The sequence below is a fragment of the Suncus etruscus genome, chromosome 17 (assembly GCF_024139225.1).
Source record: "Suncus etruscus isolate mSunEtr1 chromosome 17, mSunEtr1.pri.cur, whole genome shotgun sequence".
Classification (NCBI taxonomy): Eukaryota; Metazoa; Chordata; class Mammalia; order Eulipotyphla; family Soricidae; genus Suncus; species Suncus etruscus.
In genome coordinates, this window is record NC_064864.1 from 43927913 (window position 1) to 43940600 (window position 12688).

The following is a 12688-nucleotide window of genomic DNA, read 5'->3' on the forward strand; positions in this document are numbered from 1 at the left end:
TGGTAAAAAAGCATTAAGAAAATTTTAAGTTACAGGTGCATGGTATATTTTGCAGAAATGTTACGTTTTTGAAAAGGGCTCGTATGTTAATTTTCACTTTATCACGTTGTTGCTATGAAAATATTAACCACCTTTGGCTAGAGGTGGAGTCAGAATTACAAAAGCTTCTTCTATATTTCAGAGAAGGAGGAGATGTAACTCCACCCTGGATTTAGGTGTATCTACCTGAGACCCGCCCATTTCTGGGAGGGGTCTTGGGAACCAGATATTACGTGTAACCTTACCTGCAAAACCCCTCCCATTCCGGGGAATGGTCTTGGAAGGTTATTTAAGGCCTTTGACCCAGGGGATTAGGCCTTTTGGTCTTTTGCCAGAATGGAGGTCAAAGGGAGGATGGCTGAAAGGAGTTAAGACTCAGGGCTAGCTAAGAATGGCTGAATGCTTAATTGGTTATGATATAGGCCACATGTGGTGGATAGGGTATGAATAAAACTGATACTTCCTGAAGCCTGACCGTGAGTGAGATTTCTACCCATCACTTTCATGAACCTTCAGACCCATCGGCTGAAGGGGGTTGCAGATCCACGTGGCCTGGGATGGCAGAGAAAGGTCCCTCCATCCATCTCCATCCAGCACCATCATTAATTATTTAACACTACACATACTGTGGCAGGAATCCTACTTTCTAACAGAGAAATGAAAAAGCCAGGCTCTCCAAAGCTGAGCAGTTTCCCTCCCAAGAAATTTCCCCAATAAAAAAATTTTTTTGCCAAAAAATGAAAAAAAGGGCCCGGAGAGATAGCACAGCGGTGTTTGCCTTGCAAGCAGCAGATCCAGGACCTAAGGTGGTTGGTTCAAATCCCGGTGTCCCATATGGTTCCCCATGCCTGCCAGGAGCTATTTCTGAGCAGACAGCCAGGAGTAACCCCCGAGCACCGCCGGGTGTGGCCCAAAAACCAAAAAAAAATTTTTTTTGTTTGTTTTTGTTTTTTGGCCACACCTGGCAGTGGTCAGGGTTTACACCTGGCTCTGCACTCAGAAATAGCTCCTGGCTGGCTCAGAGGACCATATGGGATGCTGGAGATCACCCGGGTTCGTTCTGGGTGGGCAGCATGCAAGGCAAAAGCCCTACTGCTGTGCTATTACTCCGGCCCCACCCCAATACATTTTTTTGTTTGGTTTTGGGCCATACCCAGTGATGCTCTGGGGTTACTCCTGTCTCTGCATTCAGTAATTACTCCTGGCTGGTGTGAGAGACCATATGGGGTGCTAGGGTTTGAACCCAGGTCCACTCTGGTCAAGCAAATGCCTTCCCACCAGACTCTTTTATTTATTTTTAAATAATATCTTTACTTAAGCACTGTGATTACAAAGTACATGTTTGTGGGGCCAGAGATATAGCATGGAGGTAGGGCATTTGCCTTGCATGCAGAAGGATGGTGGTTCGAATCCCGGCATCCCATATGGTCCCCCAAGCCTGCCAAGAGCGATTTCTGAGCATAGAGCCAGGAAAAACCCCTGAGCGCTGCTGAGTGTGACCCAAAAACAAAAAACAAACAAACAAAAAAATAAAACCCAAAGTACATGTAGTTGGGTTTCAGTTATAAAAAAAGAACACCCCCCCTTTACCAATGTAACAGTCACACAGTCCTATCCCTCTGATCCCCCAAATCACTTGACTATCTTTCTTCCCTGATACTTGCTGCTGGGTTCAGGACCTTGCGCTCTCCTATAGGAATTCTGGAAAATCTTGTCTTTAGTAGCCTGCCCTCACCAGCTCACCTTACCTCCCGTATCTTTTTTACGTCCTACCTCCAAAATCCATCCCCCTTAGTTCAAGTGGAGGCATTGATCTTTCTGAGATGCAGGTTTAAATAGAACCTCCCAGGCTTAAACCCCTTCCTGAACTCCTTGTTCCTGGGAGAAGTGGGGGTGGTTGACATCTTTCCCACTATGGCCCTTGCTCAATTCTTGGGCTCTGTCTCCTGCCACAACCCATGTTTTATCTGATAAATTAGCAATACTTTAATCCTAACTTCCCTTCACCCCACCCCACCCCCGCTGGATTTCAGCAGCCTTTGCAAGGTCTTTGATCTTTTCCTGGGAAGGCCTTTCTCTGCTTCTCCACGTGTCAGCTATTCATCCTCTAAAACCCTATTCAAGCATGACCTTCTCCAGAAAGCTTTCCCTGTGGCTCAAACATAGAATCTGTTACCCCGTTGCCCTTTGTGCCCTCTCTTCAAGTCACTTTGTTGTTGAATTTGTTCCACATTTCAGTATAATTGCTTACATGCCTATGAATTTCTAAAGGACAAAGACTGTCTCATTTCATTGTGCTCCCTATTCACTTCACTGCCTGGCCCACAGTGGGTGGTGTATTTTGTTTAATGTTTATTTGTAAGTTTAACTGGAAAACAGGGAAAATGACTAAGGGGATAATCCAATGTTTCTGAGAACCTTGAAATCAAGTAGAGAATTCTGTGAAAGTAAGGATTGACTATAGTGACTAGAAAAATTTATGTTTATGCTAGTGCAATTGGGTCCCAAAAGTTAGGGTAAATGGTTAGAATTTTTTTTTTTTTTTTTTTTTGGTTTTTGGGTCACACCCGGCAGCACTCAGGGGTTACTCCTGGCTCTATGCTAAGAAATCGCTCCTGGCAGGCTCAAGGGACCATATGGGACGCCGGGATTTAAACCACCGTCCTTCTGGATGTAAGGCAAACACCCTACCTCCATGCTATCTCTCCGGCCCCTAAAATTTTTTTTAACTAAGCACATAATTCTGAAGGCTGGAACTTCTAGACCAAGATCAAAGCCAACACTTGAAATCCAGAAACCAAAAACAGGAGACGTAGGGTAAAGGATATCTGGTTCATGGTGAAGGATTTTTTTGCTTTGTTTTCTGGTGCTAGATATCAAGCCCAGGGTCTCCTACATGTGAGCCACATTCCTGGCAAGGGTTAAACTTTTGGATGGGTGTCAGGGAAGAATGGATCTCTGGCTACTTGCTCCCTCAAGGTGTTGATGAAATCCTCTCACCTGGTCTCCTGTTCTCCACCCTGAAGAGCCTGCTGCACAGCTGCCACCTGTTCCTTCCTCAGCTGCAGCCTCAGGCGTGCTTTCTTATAGGCCTGTGAGGGTAAAGGAAACAGGCAGCAGTTACCCCAGCACCACACCCATCACCCCCACCAGCAGACTGCCAAGCTGCAGGGGGTACATTATAGCAAGGCCACAGGCCCCCACAGCAGCCAGGAACAGAACAAGACCCAGAGCCTCAGGCCCAAATGTGGAGATGCAACCCTGAAGTTCATTGTCACCTGCTTCAGGAGGTCAGAAAGCTGTAGTTCATCCTTCTGCCCAGCCAACTCCTCCTTTACCTCTGAGTAAGTGTCATTGATGATTGCCAGGAACATATTCTGGAGGATAAAGCGGGAACAAGGGTGCTTACCCCATACCCACTGAAAACTCAGAGCCCCCAACTCTATTAAGGTCCCAGGCCTAAAACACTTCATTTCCTAGCTCTGCCTTCAACTGTTCCACATATCTCAGGGATGTTGAGTACAACCGGAACACCCTATTAACAGATCATGTTTATCAGGCTATATTCACATAATTGCTACAGTGGCCTGACCCCCACAAAAGTATCCCAATATAGGACACAAATCTGTTCCAACAAAGGGTCTACTAGCCAGGAATTTTTCTTGGTGAGCGTATAATTGTAGTCCTTTTATTATCTTCCCAAGACATTTGCTATTGACCTTTTTTTTTTTTTTATCAAACATGAAATCCTAATCTTTTGTGGCTGATGCAATAAGAACACACAAAAATCAGTGGTGGTAGAAATATCTAGAGACCCCCCCCCCCAGAGGAAGGGGAGAATTCAGTAATAAGGACTGAAGCTTTCCCATATGGCTACATCTCATGAAATACTTTTCCTCCTTGAAGGAAGGGCATTTGATTTTAGTAAGGGAATCTTCATATTTCTCTGCATATTGCCTGCCAGTGTGACCCTGGAGAGCCCCATTCCCATTTGCCATCCTTAGTCTGAAAAATCTTTCATAATGTTGAGTGCAGAACATGGCAGTGGAGACATCCCACTTTGCATTTCCACCCTGTACCCCCAAATCTCTGTCCTTCAGAGGGACTCTTACCAAGAGCACAAAGAAGACAAAGAAGACGTAGGTGACAAAGTAGGCAGGTCCCAGGATGCGGTTGGCATTGTCAATAGCATTATAGTCAAAGTCCCCAAGGATGATCCTGAACTGAGTGAAACTGAAAACAGAGGATCTGGGGCTTCATCCAGACTTGAAACATAATCTCAACTCCAATCTAATATCCCCATCTCATTTTCCTAAACTCTGCTGTTCATCAAACAGGTGCACTCTTTTTTGTACCTCCCCAAACCCATTTGATAAAGACGGAGTGAGGAGCAAAGAAATCTGAACACATACGCCAAGCCTTCTAGATCTACCCTGATGCTTTAAGTACAGAATATGTACTTTAAGTACAGGTATATGTGCATGCACCTGACTTGTCCCAAGGATTCTATACCCATGGAACTGAAGGGTGAGGGATCAGAGAGGAGTAAAGAAGGAAGGTTACCCACATGCACTTGATGAAAGTGCTAAAATTTTCCACTTGGGTCCCAAATATCAGGTAGCCAAGTTGGGCATAGGCAAAAAAAACTATGAAGAACATGACTGCAAAGCCCAAGATGTCCTTGGCACAGCGCATCAGCGTGGAGGACAGCTGGGTCATGGTTTTGTTGAAGCTGATGTATTTGAATACCTGGAAGGGACATGTTAAACAGAATAATGAAAGAAGAGAAGAAAATGTCTGAATAATTTATTCCTGGAAGCCCCAGGAGTGGCCAAAGAAGAGGCAAATGAGAGTTAAGTACTAAAAGGGTGAGGAATCCCAGAGTACCTTGATCCAGGCAAAGAAGAGATTGACTGCACTCATGTTGTTGTATTGAGTCTGCCAGAAGGCAAGAAACTCAAAGTCTGCATAGGTGTTTGGTTGCTGCATGAGCTTCTCCATCAGCCGATTCACCTCAAGGGTTCGAAATATGTGGAAACCCACAGCCATGATGGAAAGCTGTTGGCACAGGGGTCAAAGGCATCAAGGGCACTTGAGGACCTCCCATCAATGTGGTCCCGCAGATAAGATGGACTGGGGGAATTCTTCCCTGCTGAATGGCTGACTACCTCCATTCAAATGGAACCAGAAAGAAGTAGCCCTATGGGTCCCAGGTAAATATATAACATCTAAGAAACCATAAAGAACTGGAACAGAGTAATTTTCTCCACTAGTTCCAACTTTAATAGGAAAGACATAGTTGTTTTGGCTTGTTTCTGGGTCACACCCACAGTGCACAGGAGTTTCTCTGCACTCAGAAATTATTCCTGGAAGACTTGGCAACCATATAGGATATGGTCAGCACATATAAGACAAATACCCTACACACTGATGGATCTCTCTGGTCCCAAGACAAATCAATTTTAGTAGAGGAGAAAAGATAGATATTCCAAAGAAACAGGCCATAAAGGCAGAGACAGGAGCAGAGCATCAAGTACATAAAGAAAGGAACAAGACCCAGGGAAGTAGTATAGGGGTTAGGGTGCATACTATGTACCACATGACCTCCCAAACACAGATGGGGGTATCCCTGGAACCCTCAGGACTCACCTCGTATTCCCTGGAGGTCCTGAGCACTACCAGATATGACTCTGGTGGTCCTAGCCACTATAGGGCCTGAATCATGGGTCAGAGGGAGAGGGAATGAAGGAGACAGGGAAAAGCAAGGCCCTCTTGCTGTGGAAGCTCTTACAGTGATTTGACCAAAAGCTATCATGAGGACTTGGGAATCCAAAAGGAGGATTTTAGAGCCCTTAGTGGGTGGATCCCTTCCCACATCCAGGAGAACTGTCCCTTACCAAGATGATTAACAGGTCCAGTATGTTCCAGATGCGGCTGAAGTAGCGAAGTCGGTGGATATAGAGCTCCAGGATCTCCTCCACCACATAGTAGAAGATGAAGATACAAAACAAGATCTCACAGCTCACAGTAAAGAAGTCCCAGCTGCTGACATAGCGGATCAGTTTCACAGTGCGGATCTGCCATGATGGAATGGCCCCGCCTGTGGCCGGAAACTCCACCACCAGCCTAAAAGAGGAGGGCAGCTGTTTAGGGGTTGGGCTGGACCCCCTCCTCCCAATCTGCCAGGGGGCCCCATTGTTTAGAAAGGCTCTCACACAGAAGGCGATCCGGAGGGATTGAGGGAGGCAAAATAGGAAGACAGGCCCACCTCAGAACACAGAAAAGATTGATGTTGGCATTATAAACAGAGAAGTCGATGAAGACCACTCGTGTGCCCCTGTCCAGCCACAGGTTCTCTTGAAGGTCTCGAAGGGCCTCTGCACTGGCCTGTCGGGATTCGGGAAGGTCCAGGTAGTAGCCACCGCCACTGTAGCTTGTGAGGTGACCCCAGTGGGAGGAGCCCCCCAGTTCCTCTGGGGAGTGGTACATCCACCTGCCACAAGAGAAGTAGTTTGAGTGGGAGGTGAGAACTCGTGTGGCCAAAGCAAAGGTCTCAAAGCAAAGGATTCCATGATTCTCTGGGCTTTGTGATTTCACACACCTTATAGCTACGTCTCAGATATCATGTATCTGGCTGGCACTGATGGATTTGACTGAGACTATTGGAGAAAGAAGGGGAGAAATTATCCACAGTTTTCAGATGAGGGATCGAAGACTTAGGCATGTGGGCATGTATGAGAGACTTTACATTCCTGATATGGCTGCACTAAGGGGTCAGAGCTATAAGATAGCGGGTTGGGCATTTGTCTTCCACACACCCTCCCAGGTTCAATTTCAGCACTGTGTATGGTGTGATTCACCATGCGTATAGTATGAATCACTCACTGTGTAGAGTGATTCCTGAACATAGAATCAAAGAAAACCCTGAGTACTTCTAGGTGTGATCCCCAAACTCCATCCAAAATTTCCTAAGTGGGTTGAACTGAAGTTCCAGTGTAAATCTTTTCTTTCTTTTTTTTTTCTTTTTTCTTTTTGGGCCACACCCTATGATGCTCAGGGGGTTTTCTTGGCTATGCGCTCAGAAATCGCTCCTGGCTCAGGGGACCATATGGGATGCAGGGGAAGGTGTGTCGAACCAAGGTCCATCCTAGGTCAGGCGCATGCAAGGCAAATGCCCCACCGCTGCGCCACTGTCTGGCTCCAATCTTCTAATTTGGGGGGGGGGCACACCAGGTGGCACACCGGGGTTATTCCTGGTTCTGAGCTCAGAAATTGCACTTGGCAGGCTCAGGGGGGCCATATGGGGTGCTAGGAATCAAATCTGGGTCTGTTCCAGGTAGGCTGTATGCAAAGCAAAGGACCTACAGCTGTGCTTTCTCTGCGGCCCCTGAATCTTCTAATTTTTGCAGTGTCTCTGCAACAAGGAGTGACAAACCCTCTAACCACTGAGTAGTCCCCAGCAGAAAAGCGTTTGTCCTTAACCATCTAGAAAAGACCCTTTCTGCTCTTGGGGTTGTGACCCTTGCATTTTCTGTTCTGTTCATAAACTTTCCTCCCTGGGCCTGTCTTTTCTTCTCCTTTAGTCTGTCGAGACCCTTTCTCTCTAATTCTTCATCCAGCTCCCTCCTGCTCCTATTGGCCACACAGGAAGACTCTACCAGCCTTGAGTCTTGTGGCCACAGCAATACTTCATGCAACTTCTTGACCCATGAGGACATGGCTGAGCACTGTGTGCAGAGTCAGCGAGGCAAGGTCAGTGTCCTGTCTCCAGAAAGTCCAGTTGGGGCTCAGAGATGTGGCTCCCAGTGCACCCCAGTGTCCCCAGGATCTTTGGGCCACAATGGCCGTAGTTGCCTGCAGGGTGCGGTACTCACGCTGTGCCATTGAGGGGCCCGTAGGCCAGTTGCTCCTCCTTGTCAGGGGCATAGATGGCGTAGCAGCTCTGGATGTCCTGGCGGAAGTCCTCGGGCACCATGCAGGAGTCATTGCGGACCCTCAGCTGCCGCAGCCTGGGCGCCCCCAGTAGCAGGTTCTCGTAGTAGATGAACGAGTGGGGGCCTCGCCCCAGACTCTGGTTGTTGTACCATTTGGTCCAGTACAAACTGTCCAGTAATGGGCCCTGTGCAAACTGGACCACAGCCTGGCTGGGGCCTGCCCTAGACTCTTCCCTGTCCTTAGACTGTCCTGTCTTCCCTGGAACCCATCCGGCTCTGCTTCTGTGGGATGCCTCCTTGACCCATCCACCTTGATTAAATTTTGATCCAATGCGACCTGACTTTTTTTTTTTTTGGGGGGGGGCCACACCTGGCGGTGCTCAGGGGTTACTCCTGGCTGTCTGTTCAGAAATAGCTCCTGGCAGGCTCGGGGGACCATATGGGACACCGGGATTCGAACCAACCACCTTTGGTTCTGGATCGGCTGCTTGCAAGGCAAACGCCGCTGCGCTATCTCTCCGGGCCGCGACCTGACTTCTTATTTTCATTTTTTTGTTTTGTTTTATTTTGTTTTGTTTTGGGGTCATACCCGCCCGGTGCTCAGGGATTACTCCTGGCTCTACATTCAGCAGTCACTCTTTTTTGTTTTGTTTTGTTTTGTTTTGTTTTTTGGGTCACACCCTGTGGCGCTCAGGGGTTACTCCTGGCTGTCTGCTCAGAAATAGCTCCTGGCAGGCACGGGGGACCATATGGGACACCGGAATTCGAACCAACCACCTTAGGTCCTGGTTCAGCTGCTTGCAAGGCAAACACCGCTGTGCTATTGCTCCGGCCCCCTGACTTCTTATTTTCAAAGCATTTTTACAGGCTGGGGAGAACATGCAGGGGTTAAGCACTTACCCTGCATGTGCCTGAGCCTAGTACCATACGACCCACCCACCCCCCTCAAGCTCACCACACCACTAGGAAAGCCAGAAGCTGAGCTGGGTGTGGCCCCAGAGAACCTTGAACACTGTCTCAGCTCCCAGCCTTCCAACCATTTGACTAGTTGACTGAGATTCACCAGTTATGATCCTCAGCTTTACTCAGAAGGCCCTGACACAAATCAAGACAATGAATGCACTTTGACCTTCAGCATCACCTCTGACTCCAAAACTATCGAGTTTGTGAGTTCAACTCCCTCATCCAGCTTCACCTGCCTCTTTCATCCCAGACCCATCTGCACTCTGCATGTGGCCAGATCCACAATCTGACATTCCCGAAGCCTGGCATGTGGCCATAGAGAGGAGAGTGGAGAGGCCAGGAGACACCATACTCACATTCCAGAAGTCCGCCATGCTGCTGATGTCATGGAAGGAGACTCCACTGTGGGAAGAGCTGTGTAGGAAGAGCTCGGACATCACTTTGGTGTAGTAGTAGGCACTGGAGCTTGTCATTCCGTAGGTCACTAGAAACCAACCCAAGAAGCTGTGTCCTACTGACTGGTCCTAGCTGCATTTTTCAGAAGAGGCAAGACAGCCTAAGACTGAGAGGGCCCATCAGGTCCACCCCAGAGATGTCTTAAAAGGTTCATGGTGGCCTTGGGGAAACCAGTGGACACATTAGGGAAGCACTGAAGCCACTATGTCTCTTCTTGTCTTCCATACTCACCTCAGAAAGATAAATTCCACTTAGGGATGAAATTCTGAAAATTCACTTTTTACTTCTTAGTCTGACTTGTCTCTCAGACTCAAGATACTTCTATATTCTCCACCAGATATATATCCTTTATTTATGCCACCAGGAAAGTGGCCTCTCATTCCATACTCTAAGGCCCAAACAAATACATGATAATAGACATTCATTGATTTAGTCCTGGTATCAATAACTGCAGTCATGGAAGGCAGTAAAAGACGTGACCCTGCTGTGGTACACATAGATGGGCATAGTTGTCTTTTTTGTTTCTGGGCCACACTCAGCAGTGCTCAAGACTTACTCCTGGTTCTGTGCTCAGGGATTATTCCTGGTGGGACTTAGGGCACCATATGCTGTGCCTGGTATTGAGCCGGCATGAGTCACATGCAAGGCAAATACCTTATCTCTGTATTATATTTCTGGTTCCAACATAGTTGTCATTTTTGGTGGGATGGGAGTTAGGGCTAAATGTCACATACTCAAATATTTTCTTTTCTTCTTTTTATAAACTTTTATTTATTTTATTTTATTTTAATTAATTTTTTTAATTTTTTGTTTTGGAGCCACATCCAGTGGCGTTCAGGGGTTACTCCTGGCTCTATTCCCAAAAATCTCTCCTGGGAGGTCCTGGGGGACCATAGGGATGCCAGGAATCGAACCCAGGTGCATCCTGGGTTGGCCGAGTACAAGGCAAACACCCTACTGCTGTGCTCTCTCTGGCAAAATTTTATTTATTTTATTTTATTTATTTTGGGGCCATACCTGGCAGTGCTCAGGGGTTAATCCTGGCTCTGTGCTCAGAAATCACTCCTGGCTGGCTTGAGGGAATCATATAGGATGGTCCCATTGAACCCAGGTTGGTCCTGGTGCCCCATACAAGGCAAATGCCCTACCTGCTGTGTTATCTGTGTTACCTACTGTGCTCCTGCCCCTATTTATTTTAATTAATAAATAACTATTTTAATTGAATCACTGTGATTGTCTTTTTTTTTTTTTTTTTGGTTTTTGGGTCACACCCGGCAGCGCTCAGGGGTTACTCCTGGCTCTATGCTCAGGAATCGCCCCTGGCAGGCACGAGGGACCATATGGGATGCCGGGATTCGAACCACCATCCTTCTGCATGAAAGGCAAACACCTTACCTCCATGCTATCTCTCTGGTCCCTGTGATTGTCTTTTAAGGGAAGAACTCAGCAGATATCTAGCTCTGAATAGACCTGGTTTTTGCCTGGATAACATAAATCTTCCTTAAGTATTATAATACACACAGTTACTAGGAAACAACTTGAAAGGCAAAATGTGAAGCATGTAAGATTTGTTAATAGGAGCTAGAGCAATAGTACAGCAGGTATGGTATTTGCCTTGTGTGTGGCTGACTCAGGTTAAATCTTCAGCATTCCATATGGTTCCCCAAGCCTACCAGGAATGATTCTTGGGTACAGAGCCAGGAGTCATCCCAGAGTACAGATAGATGTGGCCCCCAAATCAAAAATAATAAAAGATTTAATAAATAGTCCCTCGATTTAGCTTTGTTTTGTTTATGGAGCCAACAGGGCAGGAGTGATAGCACAGTAGGTAGGACATTTGCCTTGTAAGCGGCCAATGCGAGTTTGATCCCCAGCATCCTATATGGTCCTGGAGTCTGCCAGGAGTAATTTCTGAGTGCAGAGCCAGGAGTATAATCTGAGTGCTGCCAGGTGTGGTCCAAAAACCAATCAGAGGGTTCTCAGTCTTGGGGACTGCCCCTCCCCCCTGACTGTCATCCACGTATGATATTTATTATTCAGTGTCAATCAATATGGTGTTGCTGTTAGGCCTGGATCAGTAGGAGAGGTTCAGCAAAAGGCAGCAGGAGCCCAGAGTCTGGTAAACAGTTACAAGGGGTGGGGTCCAGGGGCCAGAGAGATAGCATGGTGGTAAGGCATTTGTCTTGCATGAAGAAAGACGTTGGTTAGAATCCTGGCATTCCATATGGTCCCCTGAGCCTGCCAGGGGCGATTTCTGAGCACTGCCGGGTGTGAACCCCAACCCCCCCCCAAAGGGGGCTAGGCCGGGCCTTCTGTAACTGACTTCACCCTTAAAGGGACAATAGCTCACTTATGACTAGCCAGGAGCCTCAAGCATCTCTGTTTCCTTATACATGAGAGGAAGGGCAGATGTTGGTAACAGACAAAAGTACCTATCTAATGCTAACCAAGTGGGTCTTTACAGCTCAAAAGGGGTGTGTGAAGGGAAGAGGCATCTTTGCTAATGCCTGCATTCAGGTAATTCAAATCAACAGCCCTTAAAAATCATCTCTTTCCTCCACTCTTCACCAACTATGAGCTCTCTAGCTAAACTTAATTATTTCTTGGATGTCTTCATATATAGAATTTGCCTTGAGGGGCCGAAAAGATAGCATGGAGGTAAGGCGTCTGCCTTGCATGCAGAAGGACAGTGGTTCGAATCTCGGCATCCCATACGGTCCCCCAAGCCTGCCAGGAGCGATTTCTGAGCATAGAGCCAGGAGTAAACTCTGAGTGCAGCCAGGTGTGACCCCCCAAAAAAAAACAAGGGCCGGAGAGATAGCATGGAAGTAAGGCATTTGCCTTTCATAAAGAAGGACGTTGGTTCAAATCCTGGCATCCCATATGGTCCCCCGAGCCTGCCAGGAGCAATTTCTGAGCGCGGAGCCAGGAGTACCATCTGAGCGCTGTCGGGTGTGACCCAAAAACCAAAAAAAAAAAAAAAAAAAGAATTTGCCTTGCATGAGGCTGACCTGGGTTCTATGCTTGGCATCCCACTTGGTCCCCCCCAAGCACCACCAGCAATGACCTCTGAGTGCAAAGTAGGAGTAACTCCTGAGCACCACTGAGCACCAAAAAGTAAGTAAGTAAGTAAGTAAGTAAGTAAATAAATAAATAAATAAATAAAACTATTAGGTGAGAGATTGATGAATAATAGAATAATTTTAAATTATTTCCACACGAAGTAAGTATTAATTACAGAAAAAAAACTTTTTTTTTGTTTTTTTTGGGGGGGGGTTGGGTTTTTGTTTTGTTTT

General features: G+C 46.9%; 1 protein-coding gene across 1 annotated transcript in view; it reads right to left on the reverse strand.

Annotated features, from left to right (window-relative positions):
• PKD2L1 (polycystin 2 like 1, transient receptor potential cation channel) overlaps positions 1 to 12688 on the reverse strand; it is a 52068-nt gene that overhangs the window by 6990 nt on the left and 32390 nt on the right. The window contains 9 exon segments of the mRNA XM_049790411.1: positions 3010 to 3131; positions 3318 to 3416; positions 4152 to 4272; positions 4607 to 4788; positions 4927 to 5097; positions 5937 to 6165; positions 6308 to 6532; positions 7914 to 8167; positions 9293 to 9420. Coding sequence (XP_049646368.1) covers positions 3010 to 3131; positions 3318 to 3416; positions 4152 to 4272; positions 4607 to 4788; positions 4927 to 5097; positions 5937 to 6165; positions 6308 to 6532; positions 7914 to 8167; positions 9293 to 9420 — 1531 coding nt within the window.